The 21214-nt window shown below is 36.7% G+C and overlaps 1 protein-coding gene across 1 annotated transcript; it reads right to left on the reverse strand.

Moving 5' to 3' along the window:
• Nucleotides 1–1735: 1735 nt before the first annotated feature.
• On the reverse strand, nt 1736–2671 carry LOC147372118 (olfactory receptor 6C2-like). Its single transcript, XM_086403597.1, has one exon. It carries the CDS (start codon nt 2669–2671, stop codon nt 1736–1738), a length of 936 nt encoding a protein of 311 aa, XP_086259723.1.
• Between the last annotated feature and the right edge of the window lie 18543 nt (nt 2672–21214).

Raw genomic sequence — 21214 nt, forward strand, 5'->3', positions numbered from 1 at the left:
AGCTTCAGCATCAGTCCTTCCAAAGAGTATTGAGGGTTTATTTCCTTTAAGATTGACTGGTTTGATCTCCTTGCAGTCCAAGGGACTCTCAAGAGTCTTCTCCAGCACCACAATTAGAAACCATCAATACTTCGGTGCTCTGCCTTCTTTATTGTCCAGCTCTCACATCTGTCATTGACAACTGGAAAGACCATTGCCTTGACTATATGGGACTTTGTAAGCAAAGTGATGTCTTTGCTTTTTAACACACTGTCTAGGTTTGTCATGATCTTAGCTTTTTTTTTTTTTCAATTGAATTTTAAGCTGGCTTTTTCACTCTCCTTCACCTTCATCAAGAGGCTCTTTAGGTCCTCTTTGCTTTCTGCCATTAGAGTGGTGTCATCTGCATATCTGAGGTTGTTGATATTTCTCCCAGCAGTCTTGATTCCAGCTTGTAACTCATCCAGCCTGGTATTTCACACGATGTGCTCTATGTATAAGTTAAATAAACAGGGTGACAATAAACAGCCTTGTTGTACTCTTTCCTCAATCATGAACCGGTCAGTTGTTCCATACATGATTCTGACTGTTGCTTCTTGACCTGCATACAGGTTTTTCAGGAGACACGTAAGCTGCTCTGGAATTCCCACTTCTTTAAGAATTTTCCATAGTTTGTTATGATCCACACAAAGACTTTAGTGTAGTCAATGAAATAAAGATAGATGCTTTTCTGGAATTCCCTTGCTTTCTTTATGATCCAGCAAATGTTGGCAATTTGATCTCCAGTTCCCGTCCCTTTTCTAAACCCAGCTCAAACATCTGGAATTTCTATACAGAAGGGAACTATAGAAATGACTTAATCAGAAAGGAAGACCAGATTTCACTTAGGAAGAGAATAGAGGATATAAGATCAGATCAGATCAGTCGCTCAGTCGTGTCCGACTCTGCGACCCCATGAATCACAGCACGCCAGGCCTCCCTGTCCATCACCAACTCCTGGAGTTCACTCAGACTCACATCCATCGAGTCAGTGATGCCATCCAGCCATCTCATCCTCTGTCATCCCCTTCTCCTCTTGCCCCCAATCCCTCCCAGCATCAGATTATTTTCCAATGAGTCAACTCTTTGCATGAGGTGGCCAAAGTACTGGAGTTTCAGCTTTAGCATCATTCCTTCCAAAGAAATCCCAGGGCTGATCTCCTTCAGAATGGACTGGTTGGATCTCCTTGCAGTCCAAGGGACTCTCAAGAGTCTTCTCCAACACCACAGTTCAAAAGCATCAATTCTTCAGCGCTCAGCCTTCTTCACAGCTCAACTCTCACATCCATACATGACCACAGGAAAAACCATAGCCTTGACTAGAGGAACCTTTGTTGGCAAAGTAATGTCTCTGCTTTTGAATATGCTATCTAGGTTGGTCATAACTTTCCTTCCAAGGAGTAAGCGTCTTTTAATTTCATGGCTGCAGTCACCATCTGCAGTGATTTTGGAGCCCAGAAAAATAAAGTCTGACACTGTTTCCCCTGTTTCCCCATCTATTTCCCATGAAGTGGTGGGACCGGATGCCATGATCTTAGTTTTCTGAATGTTGAGCTTTAAGCCAACTTTTTCACTCTCCACTTTCACTTTCATCAAGAGGCTTTTTAGTTTCTCTTCACTTTCTTCCATAAGGGTGGTGTCATCTGCATATCTGAGGTTATTGATATTTCTCCCGGCAATCTGAAAATTGTTTAGGGAACCTGACTTCAACATTCTCTTAGTTCTTTGAGACCAGTAGAATTCTTTTGAGTAAATCTTTAAATGCTTGTTTCACTTGTTTGTTCCTCAGAGTATAAATAAATGGGTTTAACATGGGGGAAATGGAAGTCGTAAGTATTACTACTTGCTTATTAATAGTCACTTCATCTTTTGATGAAGGTTTGATATAGACAAAGATGCAGCTGCCATAGGTGATAGAAACCACAATAAAGTGGGAAGAACAGGTGGAAAAAGCTTTTGTCCTTTGCTGAGCAGAGGGGAATCTTAGAACTGTTCTGATGATACATATGTAGGACAGAACAACACATGTAAGAGTCATGATAAATATCAACACACAGCAAACAAGAGTTATCTCTTCCATGAACCATGGATCTGAGCATGAGATCTTCAGGAGTGGATAAAAGTCACAAAAAAAGTGATCAATGACAGAGTCACAGAATTCCAGGTTCAGTCCCAAGCAAAATGGTGGAAAAACAATTAAGAAAATGGTTATCCAACAGCAGAAGATAAGCATTTTGCAGAATCTGTGGTTCATAATGGTCATGTAATGCAGGGGTTTGCAGATGGCTACATAGCGATCATAGGACATGGTGGCCAAGAGAAAGAATTCTGTTACACCAAACATATATGTGAAAAATAGTTGGGACAGGCAAGCATTATAAGTAATGGTCCTGTCTCCTGTTAATATACTATATAAGAATCTAGGAATGCAGGCAGAAGTGAATGAGATTTCTAAGAAGGAAAAATTTTGGAGAAAAAAGTACATCACAGTTTTAAGGTGAGAATCCACTAATATGAGGGTTATGATGACCAGGTTTCCAATTATATTCAACATGTATGTGATGAGTAGAAATATAAAAGTCAAAATCTGCATTTGTAGGTTATCTGTTAATCTCTGGAGGATGAAACTGAATACTGGTGTGTGGTTTCTCATTTCTGGGCCCTGACTTCTGTACAGTCTTCCTGTAAAACTGAGGGAGGTATAATCTGACAAGAAAGTGAGAAAATGTTTTACAGTAGCTTTTGTTTAGAAAAGCTAAACAATATATCTTACATGTATTATCTGTTACCCAATAAGTGAGTATTTTTAACTAATTCATGCTGTAACCTCTGTTGATATATCCCTTGATAGGTTAGAAACTTGGCATTCAAACATTTTTGACCACAAAATATGGTGAGATATGCATTTTATATTGTAATTTACTGTACATGCAAACACACACAAATATATATACTTACACAGCTTTGCAAAAAGAATTTAAGTAAAATGCTAACCCTCAGATGCCCTGTTTTCTGATATTATACATGTAATCTATAAAGATTACATATCAACCACTATGCTGTGTATCTGAAACTTAATATCAACTATACTACAATTTTTTAAATAAATAAATTCAAATATGATCACATTGATTTTACAGTCTGCTGAATGGTTGTAACCTGTGTTTGAATAAAAAGACATTTCATTTTTAATGGTTTCTTTAAATAATATTCTCCAAGCAATATCTAATTTTTCTATGATATTTTTAAAATGAACACTATCATTTTAGCATATACTTCAGAATAGATCTTTTATAGCACATTTTTCCCCTAGGAAAAATGAAATAATTAATTTTAGGATATTCTGTTTTCTAAGAACATGTCACATATCACTAACTGAAATTTTGCACAGTTTAATTATCTGGTTGAAGGATTTCTTTTCCCCTGGATAAATTGAAAACAAATGACAGTTCTGTATCAATTTGCCAAAGCAGTTGAGGATTCTGTTCCACTGCTATGACAAGCCTATACTTAATATACAAAGTATGGTTCATATATTGAAAATTCCTTTCTGAGGTCTTTCTTATGACTTTCTACAATTGTTTATACCTTTAAGTGATTGTCACTTATTTCCCACTTTGGGGCACAACACAGAGAGTATTTGACACATACTGAATTCACTAAGCGAAAATATGTTTTGTATACAGCTGAAGAATATTATTCTTAATGTGTATCATTCAGTCTGATGTGTATCTGCCTGAAACACTCAGACTCCTTTTGATCAATTCACTGATGTTATAATCATCTGTAAGTATTAAATATATTCTCCAGTCTGACTACCATCCTTAGATTATAATAAATTTCTGTAACTCCATTCAGACTTTCAACCTTCTCAGTTGCTTCTGATAAGGCTTCTGAACATACCACTCCACTGAAATGCCATGTGGCAATTTTAGCTGTTATTTCCTTAAGTTTCAATGAAGTGTAGACCTTTTTATTTGCACGTTTTGTTGCAATTGACCAAATTGGTCCATCACTCCTGCTGCTTATGTTGTTCTAGATGCATTGTTTGCACAATATCCACACTCCTGGTTTTTGTTCTGCCCTTCTGGTTTCTCCTTTATAAGAACCTCTTCCTCTATTCATCTTTATAACACAGATATTTCTCACACTTTGCAAGTACACCATCTTCTCTGCTTATCTAGGAATTTTTTTCTTGACATTGTTGAAATCCTGTGACATCAATTTATCATTTAAAGAAAAAGGAGCCTATTATACAGAGTGAAGTAAGTCAGAAAGACAAATCCTGTATGTTAATGCATATATATGGAATTTAGAAAGATGGTAACGATCCTACATGCAAGGCAGGAAAGGAGACACAGATGTAAAGAACAGACTTTTGGACTCAGTGGGAGAAGGTGAGGGTGGAATGATTTGAGAGAATAGCACTGAAACATGTACATTACCATATGTAAAAGATATGACCAGTGCAAATTGGATGCATGAAGCAGGGCATTCAAAGCCAGGGCTCTGGGACAACCCACAGAGGTAGGGTGGGGAGGGAGGTGGGGAGGTTCAGGATGGGGGGACACATGTACATATTTTTGATGTATGGCAAAAAACCACCACAACATTGTAGTTACCCTCCAATTAAAATACATTAATTGAAATTTTATAATTATAAAACATTGAATATTTAATATTACATCTTTCAATGTTAATCATCTTCATCTGACTATTTCCCACTCTCTTTAAGCACACATGTTCACAGTGGAATGCCTTCTCCACTGCATCTCTGTTCCCTTCTTGCCTTACTCCTTGTTTTCTGTTCTAAAACCAAAAGCTAATTTGGATTGATCTATATTAACAACTGAGATGAAGCTAGAATTTTATTAGCCTAACCCTATCTTGAAACTCTATTGACACTTCAGGTATATTTTCACTTAATTCCACTGTTTCTCTGACCCAGACAAAGGGAAATTCTATTTCTTTGTTTGTTTGATGGTCTTGGAGTTATGGAGAGTGGCTCTAGAAACACATCATGTGAGAGTCAGGTATTGTAGTCATCATAGGTGGACTAGCTCTCTGGAAAACCATTTGTGCTTTTCTCTCCTGGTGAATCCATCTGTTTGCTGTTTCTGACTTATATCTGGTATTTATTGACTTGTCCCTCCATTTCCTGTTTAGACTTTTGGAGGAGTCTCCTAACCTCCAAAACCACAGTAAGAACTGTGTTTTGCCACACACTATGTTCACACTGTATTCAAAATCCCATTGAATGTAATAACCACAGAACTGAAGGAATCTGCCATATATAAATTAATGTAGATAATACTTACCTTTAAGGACTTCCCTGGTGACTCAGTGGTAAAGAATCCACCTGCAATGCAGGAGATGCTGGTTCAATCCCTGGGTGGGGAAGATTCCTTGAAGAAGGGAATGGCAACCCACTCTAGTACTCTTACCTGGGAAATCCCATGGACAGAGAAGCCTGGTGGGTTGTAGTCCATGGGGCTGCAAAAGAATCAGACACAATTTTACAACTAAACAACAGTTACCCTTAGACCTAGACCAATTTATATTCCATAATAAATGGAATCAATTTTAAAAGTAAGCTGACATCTCTTACTTTTGCCCTATCCCTGCTTCCAGTTTCAGGGATTCTTGTTGGCTTTTGTTTTTGGTGGAGGAAATGTTCTAGGTGACTTTCATTTAAAAAAAAAATTTATTTATTTTAATTGAAGGCTAATTACTTTACAATATTGTATTGGTTTTGAGCCTATTATACAGAGTGAAGTAAGTTTAGGTGACTTTCAAATCACACTATAACCTCTTCACTCAGCATGTACACAACACCTGCATTAAGGTCAAAAGTACTACATGACTTATCACTTTGCCTGGCAGAGAATATTTTCATTTATGCCTTCTCTTCATGCTTCATTGATACACTGGAGAGAAATGTATTAACACCAGAGATTAAGGACTACAGTTCTGGATTTGGACCAATAGCTGCTCTGTGGTGGTTCTTCAGCCAACACCAAGTGAGCATGACACTAACACTGGCTGAGACAATTTCTCTCTCCAAATTTTGTTCAAGGCAATCAATAATTTTTTTTTTTTGGAAAAATGTAATTTCCCTTAGAAATACCAGTTATCTGGCTATGCTTTGGTGTCAGTTTATTGCTGTAACATATTCCCTTACTGCAGAACTGGGAGCTGCTCATGGCCCATTTCCCGTATTAAACCTCCCAGAGTTTATAGGCTCCATTAAAGAGAAAGAAGACTGTGAACACATGTTTCAGGATGAGCTGGGGATTGTTCCAAATATGTGAGCATCACATATGTAACAATAAACTAAACAAATATTAACAACAAGTTGGGCTTCCCTGGTGGCTCAACTGGTAAAGAATCTGCCTGGAATGCAGGAGACCTGGGTTCAGTCTTTGAGTTGGGAAGATCCCCTGGAGAAGGGAATGGCAACTTACTCCAGTATTCTTGCCTGGAAAACTCCGTGGATGTGGAGCCTGGCAGGCTGCAGTCCATGGGGTCACAAAGAGTCAGACATGACTGAGCAACTAACCCAAGTACCAACAATAAGTTAAATCATTGGGATAATTAAATAGAAATACCAGACTAAAGATACAGAAAAGAACTGCAATTGCAGCCCACCTACTTCTCTTTTCTTCAGTCTTCAGCCTTCTAGTTGGTGCCTTATACAACTCTGGAAACTTCAGGCACTGTCCTTGCCCCTAAATATCTTGAAAAATGAATTGACATTGCTTGTCTGACTGCTACCTGTGTACTTCTCTTGCCTTTTAGAGAACTAAACATTTTAAACAGTGCAAGGATCTTAATATCAGCAGATAATACACAACTGAAGGCTGCTTCTAAAAGTCCTTCATTTCATGTATTTTAAACTCACCTGCTATTTATGAGTGCAAAATCCAGCATCATCAGTACCCTGGATCAGTTCAAATTTATAAACTCTTGCTTCTTTTAATAAAAATTCAAGTAACTGTTCACATCTCTGTAACTATGCCAAGATATATTAAACTATTTATAAGAGATATTTTTTGTCTCTTAAATATCACAGATGTGGCAGATTCAGTTGGTTTTTAATCCCTGGACATCTTGAGAGATGAAGGTAAAGGAGACTATGTTTGCACAAGCTTGTACGTGGACTTCTGGTCACTATTACTCATGGACCTATGCTCCCCTTACAGGCAGTTCTGAGATGACACTGATTTATCTGATCTTTTCATTTCTAACATGTTGCCAAGACTTTCCTACCAAGGCATTTGTGCTCCTTTGAAAGGTATTTGCTACTCCAAGGTCTGGGGAAATATAAGGAACTCTCTCTAGTTTGGATAGTCATGCTATTCAAACCTTCCCAGACTATGTGAAAATTTCTGTCAGTTACAAATTCAGTGTTTGTTTTATGTGCCAAACAAGAAACCAAGTGAATAAGCATGAGTCCTAAGTGAATTAAGGTTTAAATTCACTTATGAATCTTTTATGTAATCTTCTGGCAAAAGTCCTGAAATATGCAGCCATGGGGACAGTGTCCTCAGAGAGCTAAAGATTCCACAATGACATTCAACAGAGAACTTTTACATGAAATAAAAATAGAATGATAAAAGGCAAACCTATCTTTCTTCCTCTGTTCAATAACATCTATATCTGCTACTAGCTGCTCACAGAATAAAGTTACACCTTACTCCTTCCAACTTAAGTTTACTTTTAGTAATTACTGCTTATTATTAATATAAACAGGCTTCCCAGGTTTCTCAGTGGTTTAAGAATCTGACTGCCAATGCAGAAGGCACAAGAGATGCTGGTTCGACCCCGGGGTCCGAACAATCAATTCCCTGAAGGAGTAAATGGCAACCTACTCCAATATTTTTGCCTGGAGAATCCCGTGGACAGAGGAGCCTGGGGGACTACAGTCCATAGAGTCACAAAGAATTGAACAGGACTGAGCGACTGAGCACAGACACACAGATAAAAGTTTAAGAGTTTAAAAGTTCCCAGGTAGTGCTAGTGTTAAAGAATCTGCTTGCCAATGCATGAGAGTAAGGTTCGAGGGGTTTGATCCCTGGATCTGGAATAGTCACTGGACTAGGAAATGGCAACCCACTCCCATATTCTTGCCTGGAAAATTTCACGGACAGAGGAGTCTGGTGAGCTACAGTCCATGGGAGTGCAAAGAGCCAGACATGATTGAACAAGCATAGGCACCAGGTTTTTAATGTGATTACCCTCAGTAATTTTGGAGGATTTTGTTTATACTTTCTCAAGCTATTTTAAAACATTTTTGGTAAGTTACAGATAACATAAAATAATCGTTCTCAACTCTTTAAAAGGTACAACTCATTATTAAGTACATTCTTATTGGTGTATATTTCTCTTAATACTTTAATACATACATCTAATTCTGTTTTTTTCTTATAATATCTAGTGCTTACTATTTATTATAAGTTATAAAGTAATTTCTAGTTATCATCCACAATTTCTATTTATTATAAAATTAAATTAACCAAAATAGAAAAGTTAAAACTTAAATATAACAACCAATATCAATAGCTCAGATTACAATTTTCCCAAAATTTCTTATGCAAATAAGAATAGTCACATTAATTGTTATATTTCAAAACATGCAACTTTCTTTCCATTTTGTTTTTCAAACTATTTTATAATAAAAACTTTTAAATAAACTAACTTTCAACTCAATAATTATAAATTTACATAATCAGTTGGGGAACTATGTAGTAGTCCCTTTAGAGTATTCCATCATAATCTGAAATCAATTCTAACAATTGAAACTTTGTGGTTCCTAAAAATATTGTAAAGTAATTAGCCTCCAATTAAAATAAATAAATTTATATTAAAAAATTACTGCCTCAGCTGGTATGATGTTATATAATTCTACAGATTTTTAATAAATTTATGTAGTTTCTTTCTAAGTAAACTGTAAGATGCAATGCAAAATACATTTTTGTATAAATGTCTTTGTCTATTTACAACATTCCCTAGAAGTGAGCATTATTGCTATTTCTTCTGTGTGTAATCACAGCTTTACTATTAATGTGTGTTACAAATATTTTCCCAGTTTTTACTGTTCTTTATCTGTGTTTACAGTTTTTACTTAAATAGAATATCATGTTACATTTCTGAAAAAGTTTATATTTTTCTGATTAAGACATATATTTTTTCAAATCTTCATCCTTTATATTTTTAAAATGAGATGGTGTCATATTTTTCAACTTTTAAAGATTTAATAATAAAGTTAAATATTTTAATTTTGACTTTCCTACTTTTCTTTTAAAATTGCTCATTATGTTTGAAATCTTCTGAAGAATATTTACCTGTGGTCTTGTATTATGTCTGCTTACCTTCAATATTTGTTTTCTTTATACTTTTCCATTTTACTTTTTTATAACTTTGATAATATATATACAACATAAAATTTACCATCTCAACTACATGAAAGGTACAGTTTATTAGTATTAAGTACATTTCTGTTGCTGCATATTCCCTTTAATGCTCTAAGACACAAATCAATGCTGTTCTTTTCTTGTAATCTCTGTGAATACTTGATGTAAAGATCCTAGTTCCTAACAAGGCAAGTCGCTCAACCTGATGCTTGTCATTCTTCCTTTTGTTGGACCACTTTACAGCATACTCTTGGCTAGTGTATTGTGCTGAATGGTAATACTTTCTTTTAATTAACCATATTATTTCAGATTTAATAAAAAAGTATTATTCATCTTTGTAATATCTTACTCCTGTTGGTTCACAGGTATTTTCCTTTCTTGGATTGCTGCATTTTTCCTTCTTGCTAGAGTATACCATTTAAGAATTCTATTGATTATCATAAAAGTTGCACCCTTTGAGTCCTATCATTTCTTAAATTGTATTAACTGAAGTCTCATTCTTAGGTGGTTCTTATCCCAGGTGTATAATTTTCTATTGGACACAATTTTCTGGAGAAATTTCTTCTTCTTTACTAAAACTTTCAGTGATGAACATATTTTGTATATTGATACATTAATACAATACGGTAGATTGATAATCATTCTTAGGTGTTTAGGATTTTTATTTATACTATTCTTTTATAAATTAAATTTTATTGGACTGTAGTTGTTTTACATTGCTGTGTTAGTTTCTACCATACAGCAAAATGAATCAGCTGTATATATCCTCCTTTTGGACTTTTTTTTCCCATTCAGCTCACCACAGTGCATTAAGTAGAGTTCCTTGTGATATACAGTAGATTCTCATTTCACACATAGTGTGTACATATGTCAATATCAATCTTTTTATTCATCCTACCACCTTCTTCCTTCTTTAGTATCCATATGCTTGTTTTCTACATCTGAGTCTTTATTTCTGTTTTGCAAATAAGTTCATCTGTACCATATTTATAGATTCCACATATAAGTAACATTATACAATATTTGTTTTTCTCTTTCTGACTTACTTCACTTTTGTTCCTTTATATGGCTGAGTAATTTTCCATTGTATAAATGTACCACATCTTTTTAAAAATCCATTCTTCTATTGATGGAATCCATCAATCGATTTTTAAAAATCCATTATTCTATTTAGGTTGCTTCCATGTATTGGCTATTGTAAACAGTGCTGCAATAAATGTTTAGATACATATATCTTTTTGAATTATGTTTTCTCCCCCTCAGGTATATGCCCAGTAGTGAGATTGCTGGGTCATATGGTAGATAATGTTTAGATTTTTAGGTACCTCCATACTTTTCTCTGGGGTGACTATATCAGTTCATATCCCCTCTAAAGTCAGGAACAAGACAAGGGTGCCCACTTTCACCATTACTATTCAACATAGTTTTGGAAGTTTTGGCCACAGCAATCAGAGCAGAAAAAGAAATAAAAGGAATCCAAATTGGAAAAGAAGAAGTAAAACTCTCACTATTTGCAGATGACATGATCCTCTACATAGAAAACCCTAAAGACTCCACCAGAAAATTACTAGAACTAATCAATGATTATAGTAAAGTTGCAGGATAAAAAATCAACACACAGAAATCCCTTGCATTCCTATAAACTAACAATGAGAAAACAGAAAGAGAAATTAAGGAAACAATTCCATTCACCATTGCAACGGAAAGAATAAAATACTTGGGAATATATCTACCTAAAGAAACTAAAGACCTATATATAGAAAACTATAAAACACTGGTGAAAGAAATCAAAGAGGACACTAATAGATGGAGAAATATACCATGTTCATGGATTGGAAGAATCAATATAGTGAAAATGAGTATACTACCCAAAGCAATTTATAGATTCAATGCAATCCCTATCAAGCTACCAACAGTATTCTTCACAGAGCTAGAACAAATAATTTCACAATTTGTATGGAAATACAAAAAACCTTGAATAGCCAAAGCGATCTTGAGAAAGAAGAATGGAACTGGAGGAATCAACCTACCTGACTTCAGGCTCTACTACAAAGCCACAGTTATCAAGACAGTATGGTACTGACACAAAGACAGAAATATAGATCAATGGAACAAAATAGAAAGCCCAGAGATAAATTCACACACATATGGACACCTTATCTTTGACAAAGGAGGCAAGAATATACAATGGATTAAAGACAATCTCTTTAACAAGTGGTGCTGGGAAATCTGGTCAACCACTTGTAAAAGAATGAAACTAGAACACTTTCTAACACCATACACAAAAATAAAACTCAAAATGGATTAAAGATCTCAACGTAAGACCAGAAACTATAAAACTCCTAGAGGAGAACATAGGCAAAACACTCTCTGACATATATCACAGCAGGATCCTCTATGACCCACCTCCCAGAATATCAGAAATAAAAGCAAAAATAAACCAATGGGGCCTAATTAACCTTAAAAGCTTCTGCACATCAAAGGAAACTTTTAGCAAGGTGAAAAGGCAGCCTTCAGAATAGGAGCAAATAATAGGAAATGAAGCAACTGACAAACAACTAATCTCAAAAATATACAAGCAATTCCTACAGCTCAACTCCAGAAAAATAAATGACCCAATCAAAAAATGGGCCAAAGAACTAAATAGACATTTCTCCAAAGAAGACATACAGATGGCTAAAAACACATGAAAATATGCTCAACATCACTCATTATCAGAGAAATGCAAATCAAAACCACTATGAGATACCATTTCATGCCAGTCAGAATGGCTGCGATCCAAAAGTCTACAAATAATAAATGCTGTAGAGGGTGTGGAGAAAAGGGGACCCTGTTACACTGTTGGTGGGAATGCAAACTAGTACAGCCACTATGGAGAACAGTGTGGAGATTCCTTAAAAAACTGGAAATAGAACTGCCTTATGATCCAGCAATCCCACTGCTAGGCATACACACTGAGGAAACCAGAATTGAAAGAGACACGTGTACCCCAATGTTCATCGCAGCACTGTTTATAATAGCCAGGACGTGGAAGCAACCTAGATGTCCATCAGCAGATGAATGGATAAGAAAGCGGTGGTACATATACACAATGGAGTATTACTCAGCCATTAAAAAGAATACATTTGAATCAGTTCTAATGAGGTGGATGAAACTGGAGCCTATTATACAGAGTGAAGTAAGCCAGAAAGAAAACACATATATATGGAATTTAGAAAGATGGTAACGATAACCCTGTATGCGAGACAGCAAAAGAGACACCAATGTATAGAACAGTCCTTTGGACTCTGTGGGAGAGGGAGAGGATGGGATGATTTGGGGGAATGTCATAGAAACATGTATAATATCAAATACGAAATGAACTGCCAGCCCAGGTTCAATACAGGATCCTTGGGGCTGGTGCACTGGGATGACCCAGAGGGATGGAACAGGGAGGGAGGAGGGAGGGGGGTTCAGGATGGGGAAGACGAGTACACCCTTGGTGGATTCATGTTGATGTGTGGCAGAACCAATACAATATTGTAAGGTAATTAGCTTCCAGTAAAATGAATAAATTTAAATTAAAACATGTTATTAAATACATAGGAATAAATCTACCAAAATACCCCATGAAATGTCTATCAATATTGTGCAAGGCCTCTACACACTTAAAACTGTGAAATTTTTTGAAAGTAATGAAGATACCAATGGGTTGGCTCTATACCATGTTTTAATATATTGGAACTCTCAGTGTTGTTAAGACATTAATTTCCTCCAAATTGGCCTATATATTCAGTGCAATCTTAAAATCACTAATGATAATTTTTGTTTGCAGAAATCCCCAGCATTTTTAAAGCTTTATGAAAAACAAATGGCTGAAAAGAACCTAAGTCACATTTAGGAAGCAGAAGAAAGTTGTTTGAATAACAATGAGTGTATCCATGCTCAGTCTTTTAGTTGTGTCCAGCTGTTTGCAACCCCATGGATTGTAGCCTGCCAGGCTCTTCTGTCCAGGATTTTCCAGGCAAGAATATTGGAGTAGGTGGCCATTTCCTACTCCAGGGAATCTTCCCAAACTGGGGGTTGAACCCATATCTTTTGCATCTTCTGCATTGGCAGGTGGATTTTTTACCACTGTGCCACCTGGGAAGACCTTGAGTAACAATACTTAATATGAAAACTAATAATAAAGCTAATATAAATAAAACAGTTCAGTATTGATTCAGAGACAATATCAATTGGCAAATAGATGGGGAAACAATGGAAACAGTGACAGACTTTATTTTCTTGGTCTCCAAAATCACTGCAGATGGTGACTGCAGCTGTGAAATTAAAAGACACTTGCTCCTTTGAAGAATAGCTATGACAAACCTAGACAGCATATTAAAAAGCAGAGACATTACTTTGCCAGCAAATGCTGGCAAATTATATTGTCCATATAGTCAAAGCTATGACTTCCCGGTAGCTCAAGCGGTGAAAGAATCTGCCTGTGATGCAAGAGACAAGGGTTCCATCCCTGGGTTGGGAAGATCCTCTGGAGAAGGGAATGACAATCCACTCCAATATTCTTGCCTGGAAAATCCCATGGTCAGAGAAGTCTGCAGTCCATGGGGTGGCAAAGAGTTGAACATGACTGAGCGACTAACACACTTGATTTTTCCAGTATTCAGGTATGGATATGAGAGTTGGACCATAAAGAAGGCTGAGTGCCAAAGAATTGATGCTTTTGAACTGTGGTGTTGGAGAAGACTCCTGAGAGTCCCTTGGACTGCAAGGAGATCCAACCAGTCAATCCTATAAGAAATTAGTCCTGAATATAAATTGGAAGGACTGATGCTGAAGCTGAAGCTCCAATACTTTGGCCATCTGATGTAAAGAGCTGTTTCATTAGAAAAGACCCTGATGCTGGGAAAGATTGAACACAGGAGGAGAAGGGGACAACAGAGGATGAGATGGATGGATGGCATCACCAACTCAATAGACATGAGTTGAGCAAGCTCTGGGAGATGGTGAAGGACAGGGAAGCCTGGTGTGCTGCAGTCCATGGGGTCACAAAGAGTCAGACAGGACTGAGTGACTGAACAACAACAGCAACAACAATCAATGGAATTAAATGAAGAAACTTGTGAAACAATTGATTATGATAGGGTTGCCACTGAATGCAAGAAGAAAAGGTTAATCTTTTCCATAAATAATGCTGGTTAACTTAGATATTCACAAGAAAAAATATTGTTCCTTATCTCAAACCATAGATATAAGTTAATATCAGATGGGCAATTATCCTTAATTTGGGAGATATTTGAGAGAATTTATAGATTACAACACTGTTACCTACTTTCATGTATTATGTTATGCAAAAATTTCTGAAATAAAAAACAAAGAGCCCTATCAACAACAGAAATAAAATCATAAATAGGAGTTCATAAAAATTAAGAACTTCTGCCTTTTCAATTACACATTAAAAAACATAAAAATCAAGACATAATAGAGGGTAAAAGAACTTTAATACATATTTTTGACAAAGGACTGATGCATAGAAGATTCATAAAACTTCTAAAATAAATTAAAAAAACAAATCTAATAAAAAGGCAAATTATTTTAGTAGGCACTTTACACAAAGGATGGAGAAGGCAATGGCACCCCGCTCCAGTACTCTTGCCTAGAAAATCCCATGGATGGAGGAGCCTGGAAGGTTGCAGTCCATGGGGTCGCTGAGGGTCGGACACAACTGAGCGACTTCACTTTCACTTTTTACTTTCATGCGTTGGAGAAGGAAATGGCAACCCACTCCAGTGGTCTTGCCTGGAGAATCCCAGGGACGGGGGAGCCTGGTGGGCTGCCGTCTATGGGGTCGCACAGAGTCGGACACGACTGAAGTGACTTAGCAGTAGCAGTAGCAGTTACACAAAGGATGTCTGATATCCAAAACATATGATAAGGTGTTCAACATCACTGAAAAGTGAAAGTGAAGTCGCTCAGTCATGCCCAACTCTTTGCGACCACGTGGACTATAGTCTACTAGGCTCCTCTGTCCATGGGATTCTCCAGGCAAGGATACTGGAGTGGATTGCCATTTCCTTCTCCAGGGGATCTTCCCAACCCAGGGATCAAACCTGTGTCTCCCACATTGCAGGCAGACCGTCTACCCTCTGAGCCACCAGGGAAGCCCAGTTATGACTAAAATAAGTAGGTTTGACAAAGTTACACATTGGCAAAAATGTGGAGCAATTACAGCTTTTATCCATTGCTAATAGGAAAGTAAATTGGTACAATATTTTCAATAATTATTTGACAGTTGAACACACAGCTACCATATAGCCTATCAATTCCATTTCTTGTTCTGTATGCTAAAGATATAAGTTCATATGCCTGCCAAAAAGAAGTATAAGAAAATTCTTAGCAGCTTTATTTATAAGCCATATATGTGAAAAGCCTGAATTTCCATTAAGAGAAAATGACTAATGATTAATGAATTGTGCTATGTTTCCATTACTGACTACACATAAATTAAAAGAATAAATTATTGCTGGCATAACAACTTGGACAACTGTACAGGCATAATGTTGAGCGAATGAAATCAGACTCAAACCAGTTCATTCTGTGCACTTCTATTCGTATGATAATAATGAATATACAAAACTAATAATGTTCAGCATTGTAAGGCAGTATAGCAGATTCATTTGGGAGTATATTTCTCTGGAGAGGCATGAAAGAGAATTCTATGATTCTGAAAGTATGCTATATTTGCATCTGTGTAATGTTTAGATCAAACCAGTCAATCCTAAAGGAAATCAATCCTGAATACTCATTGGAAGGACTGATCCTGAAGCTGAAGCTTTAACACTTTGACCACCTGATGTGAAGAGCTCACTCATTGGAAAAGATCCTGATGCTGGGAAAGATTGAAGTCAGGAGAAGGGGACGACAGAGGACAAGATGGTTGGAAGGCATCACCAACTCAATGAGTTTGAGCAAGCTCTGGGAGATGGTGAAGGACAGAGAGGCCTAGTGTGCTGCAGTCCATGGGGGCGCAAAGAGTAGAACATGACTGAGTGACTAAACAACAGCAACAAAGATTTACATAGGTATCTATACTTAAAGAATTCATCAAACTGTACACAGTGAATTTTTTTCTTTATATTACACCTGAATGTTTAAAAAATATTTGTGGTTTTAGAGACACATACTGAAATATTATAGATGAATTAATATGTATATCTCTTTCAATAATCAATTAGGGGCTGAGAGGAATGGACCAGTTTGTAGATGAGACAATATTGGCTATAAATTGATGCTTGACACTGTGATGCATACAGCAGTGAACATTATGAAATTTTCTGTATTTATATCAGTTTAAAATTAAGAGAAATAAAGTATATAACATATGGCTTGGTACAGAATAATCACCTCAAAATATACGGTTTTTTTTTTTTAATATTTATTTATTTTTTTTTACTTTACAATATTGTATTGGTTTTGCCATACATCAACATGCATCCACCACGGGTGTACACGTGTTCCCCATCCTGAACCCCCCTCCCACCTTCCTCCCCATACCATCCCTCTGGGTCATCCCAGTGCACCAGCCCCAAGCTACCTGTATCCTGTGTTTCTGAAGTTAGAGTTTAAAAAAAAAAAACAAAAACACTTTTGGACATTTCAAAGAACTTAGGAGACTAGTTATGATTAGGGCTGAAAAAGGTTGGCATTTTGAACAAGGACTGTAGGGGTAGTACTTTTCAGTCTGGGCCCCCTGTTAAACTTTTAGTGAGCCTGAGAAGCAAGGCACTGTTTTTTCTGCAATGCAATACAGGCCTTTTCCAAGACACCTGTCTCAAGATAGGTGAGGGGTATTATTGCAATCTAAATTTCTAGAAACTGAAAGTTTCTAATAACTTCTTGTGTTGTTCAATTGGTAAGTCATGTCTGATTCTTTGTGACCCCATGGACTGCATCATGCCAGGCTTCCTTCATTATCTCCCAGAGTTTGCTCAAACTCATGTCCATTGAATTGTTAATGCCATCCAACCATCTCATCCTCTGTTGCTCCCTTCTCCTCCTGCCTTCAATCTTTCCCAACATCAAGGTCTTTTCCAATGAGTCGGCTCTTTATGATAACATTGTCAAACTGAGGGTGAAGGAATGGACGAGGCCAATTAAGGAAATGTGAGATTATTGGGCAAATGTGCAAAAATGCTGTGGAAAAAAAATAAGTCACCAGAGAATCAGAAATTTTGTAGCAGAACGAACTGGAGTAAATGCTGTGGAAAAATTGAAATAATGAGTTGCCAAAAACGTTTTGCCTGTGTTAGAAAGAGCTTCCCAAGTTCCCTGAACTCATTTCAACCTGCTGCTTTTACTAACCCCTCAAATACTTACGAGTGTTGCTCTAAGAAGCCAAATGGTTTAAATATTCAGATTCCCATTATTTATGTTAATTTATTTATATTAACAGCTCAACTCTTTTTAAAGGAAAACTAGAGTTATGCTAGTAGGCCCAACATTTATATTTTCATTCAATAGCTCTTTTAATTTTTATTTCACACATTGGTTTCATTTATTCATTGTCAGTCTTTTTTATTTTATTTTATTTTTTTTATTTATTTATTTTTTACTTTACAATATTGTATTGGTTTTGCCATACATCAACATGAATCCACCACGGGTGTACACATGTTCCCCATCCTGAACCCCCCTCCCACCTCCCTCCCCATACCATCCCTCTGGGTCATCCCAGTGCACCAGCCCCAAGCTACCTGTATCCTGCATCGAACCTGGACTGGTGATTCATTTAGGGAGTGGGGGGATGATTTGGGATAATGGCATTAAAACATTGTCAGCCTTATAGTAAAAAAATGTATTTTGTAGTTTAAGCTTGCTGTGAGCATTTTTATTATGTATTACTTATACTGATTTTAATACATGTGGGGTTTGTTTGAGGAGTTACTTGAAAATATCTTATTGAAAATTTTTCTCTGGTGAGGCTTCCTTAAGTTAAAAACAAAATTTTTGGTCAAACACACAGAATTTGAATTCTGGATCTGCTACTAATCAGTTTGGTTAATCTGAAGCCTTTTAATATAAATATAGCATGAGACATATGCGCAATTTAGAATTTTCTAGTAGCCATACTATAAAATAAAAATGAAATTATTAATAAATCCAGATGTATTCAGCTGTGTCTGACTCTTTGTGACCCCACAGACTGTAGCCCACCAGGCTCCTGTGTCCATGAGATCTTCCAGGCAAGAATACTGCAGTGGGTTGCCATTTCCTCCTCCAGTGGATCTTCCTAACCCAGGGATCGAATGTGCGTCTCCTGCATCTACTCATTGGCAGGTGGATTCATTACCAATGAACCACTTGGGAGTCTTAAATCCAGTGCATCAAAATATTATTTCAACCTGATATCAATACAAAATTATTTTCGAGATATGTCACAATCAAGTTCCTTGAAATGTGATTGATGTCTTATTTGACCTGCTTGTTTCTCAAGGTGTAAATTGTGAAAGTTAATAAATGCAATTTCAACTAATACAGGGTTAAGAGGCCTGAATAGGGTCTCTTATGTCCTAGGACAGCAGCAGAGCCCAAAAGGAAGAAGAAAGACTTCCTCTTTTTCCGTGGCAAGAGTTCAGCCTATGAGAGACTGTCACAACTCAGCCAATGCAAAGTCTTATACTCTTTGTTTACTACAGCCCTCCCAACTTCTTTTCCCCTCTTTAAGAGTCCCCATTCTTGTGTGAGAACTTCTATATGGCTCACCATAGTTGCAGAACACAAATCACAGTTCTTTTTGATCTTGAATAAACAATTTTTTTTTTCCTGGAGAAGTAATTGGCAATCTTTTTAAGTAAGCAAAATGAAGAGATTCAGCATAGGAGGCAGTGAGCACTGTCATAACTTTTTAATAGCCATTGATTCTTTTACTGATGATTGAACAAAGATGAAAATACAGGGAAACCCCTCTTCTAATCATTTTCTTACCAGCTAATGCATACTGTTACAGGTTGATGTGTAGAAACAAATACTGATGTATTGGATTGACCCAAAAGTTCATTCAGAGTTTTCAGTAAGATGTTATGGAAAAACCTGAATGAACTTTTGGCCCACCTAATACATAAATAATTGTTTTCCTCAAAAATTCACATGGAAAAATTGTTAGCACTTTAATTTCACATGTTTTCTGTTTAAATTGATCTGTAAGTCTGGAATTTTTAGAGTGTTCAATATTGTAAGAGACTATTTTTTTTTAATCTAATTTTATTTTTAAACTTTACATAATTGTATTAGTTTTGCCAAATATCAAAATGAATCCATCACAGGTATACATGTGCTCCCCATCCTGAACCCTCCTCCCTCCTCCCTCCCCATACCATCCCTCTGGGTCGTCCCAGTGCACTAGCCCCAAGCATCCAGTATCGTGCATTGAACCTGGACTGGCATCTCGTTTCATACATGATATTTTACATGTTTCAATGCCATTCTCCCAAATCTTCCCACCCTCTCCCTCTCCCACAGAGTCCATAAGACTGTTCCATACATCAGCGTCACTTTTGCTGTCTCATACACAGGGTTATTGTTATCATCTTTCTAAATTCCATATATATGCATTAGTATACTGTATTGGTGTTTTTCCTTCTGGCTTACTTCACTCTGTATAATAGGCTCCAGTTTCATCCACCTCATTAGAACTGATTCAAATGTATTCTTTTTAATGGCTGAGTAATACTCCATTGTGTATATGTACCACAGCTTGCTTATCCATTCATCTGCTGATGGACATCTAGGTTGCTTCCATGTCCTGGCTATTATAAACAGTGCTGCGATGAACACTGGGGTACACGTGTCTCTTTCCCTTCTGGTTTCCTCAGTGTGTATGCCCAGCAGTGGGATTGCTGGATCATAAGGCAGTTCTATTTCCAGTTTTTTAAGGAATCTCCACACTGTTCTCCATAGTGGCTGTACTAGTTTGCATTCCCACCAACAGTGTAAGAGGGTTCCCTTTCCTCCACACCCTCTCCAGCATTTATTATTTGTAGACTTTTGGATCGCAGCCATTCTGACTGGTGTGAAATGGTACCTCACAGTGGTCTTGATTTGCATTTCTCTGATAATGAGTGATGTTGAGAATCTTTTCATATGTTTGTTAGCCATCTGTATGTCTTCTTTGGAGAAATGTCTATTTAGTTCTTTGGCCCATTTTTTTGATTGGGTCATTTATTTTTCTGGAGTTGAGCTGGAGGAGTTGCTTGTATATTTTTGAGATTAGTTGTTTGTCAGTTGCTTCATTTGCTATTATTTTCTCCCATTCTGAAGGCTGTCTTTTCACCTTGCTGATAGTTTCCTTTGATGTACAGAAGCTTTTAAGGTTAATTAGGTCCCATTTATTTTTGCTTTTATTTCTGATATTCTGGGAGGTGGGTCATAGAGGATCCTGCTGTGATGTATGTCAGAGAGTGTTTTGCCTATGTTCTCCTCTAGGAGTTTTATAGTTTCTGGTCTTATGTTTAGATCTTTAATCCATTTTGAGTTTATTTTTGTGTATGGTGTTAGAAAGTGTTCTAGTTTCATTCTTTTACAAGTGGTTGACCAGTTTTCCCAGCACCACTTGTTAAAGAGAGATACAATCATTTGTAATAGTTTCTTTCCTTAACTTAAAAATATTATTTTTATTGTTGCTCCTTGTGATGGTTATGTTTTTTCAAATGTTGTGGTCATATATCTCTTCTTAACGATAAGAAATGTAAAGGCAATACATTTTTAGGTTTTCTATTCTGTTTCTAATACTTGAAATGGTGCCT

This window comes from Bos grunniens, chromosome 5 (assembly GCF_055505025.1).
Source record: "Bos grunniens cultivar Pamir isolate PY7600 chromosome 5, Bosgru_T2T1.0, whole genome shotgun sequence".
Taxonomy (NCBI): Eukaryota; Metazoa; Chordata; class Mammalia; order Artiodactyla; family Bovidae; genus Bos; species Bos grunniens.

Excerpts from the sequence above, each read along its gene's own strand:
- LOC147372118 (XM_086403597.1), bottom strand. The coding sequence starts at position 2,671 with ATGAGAAACCACACACCAGTATTCAGTTTCATCCTCCAGAGATTAACA.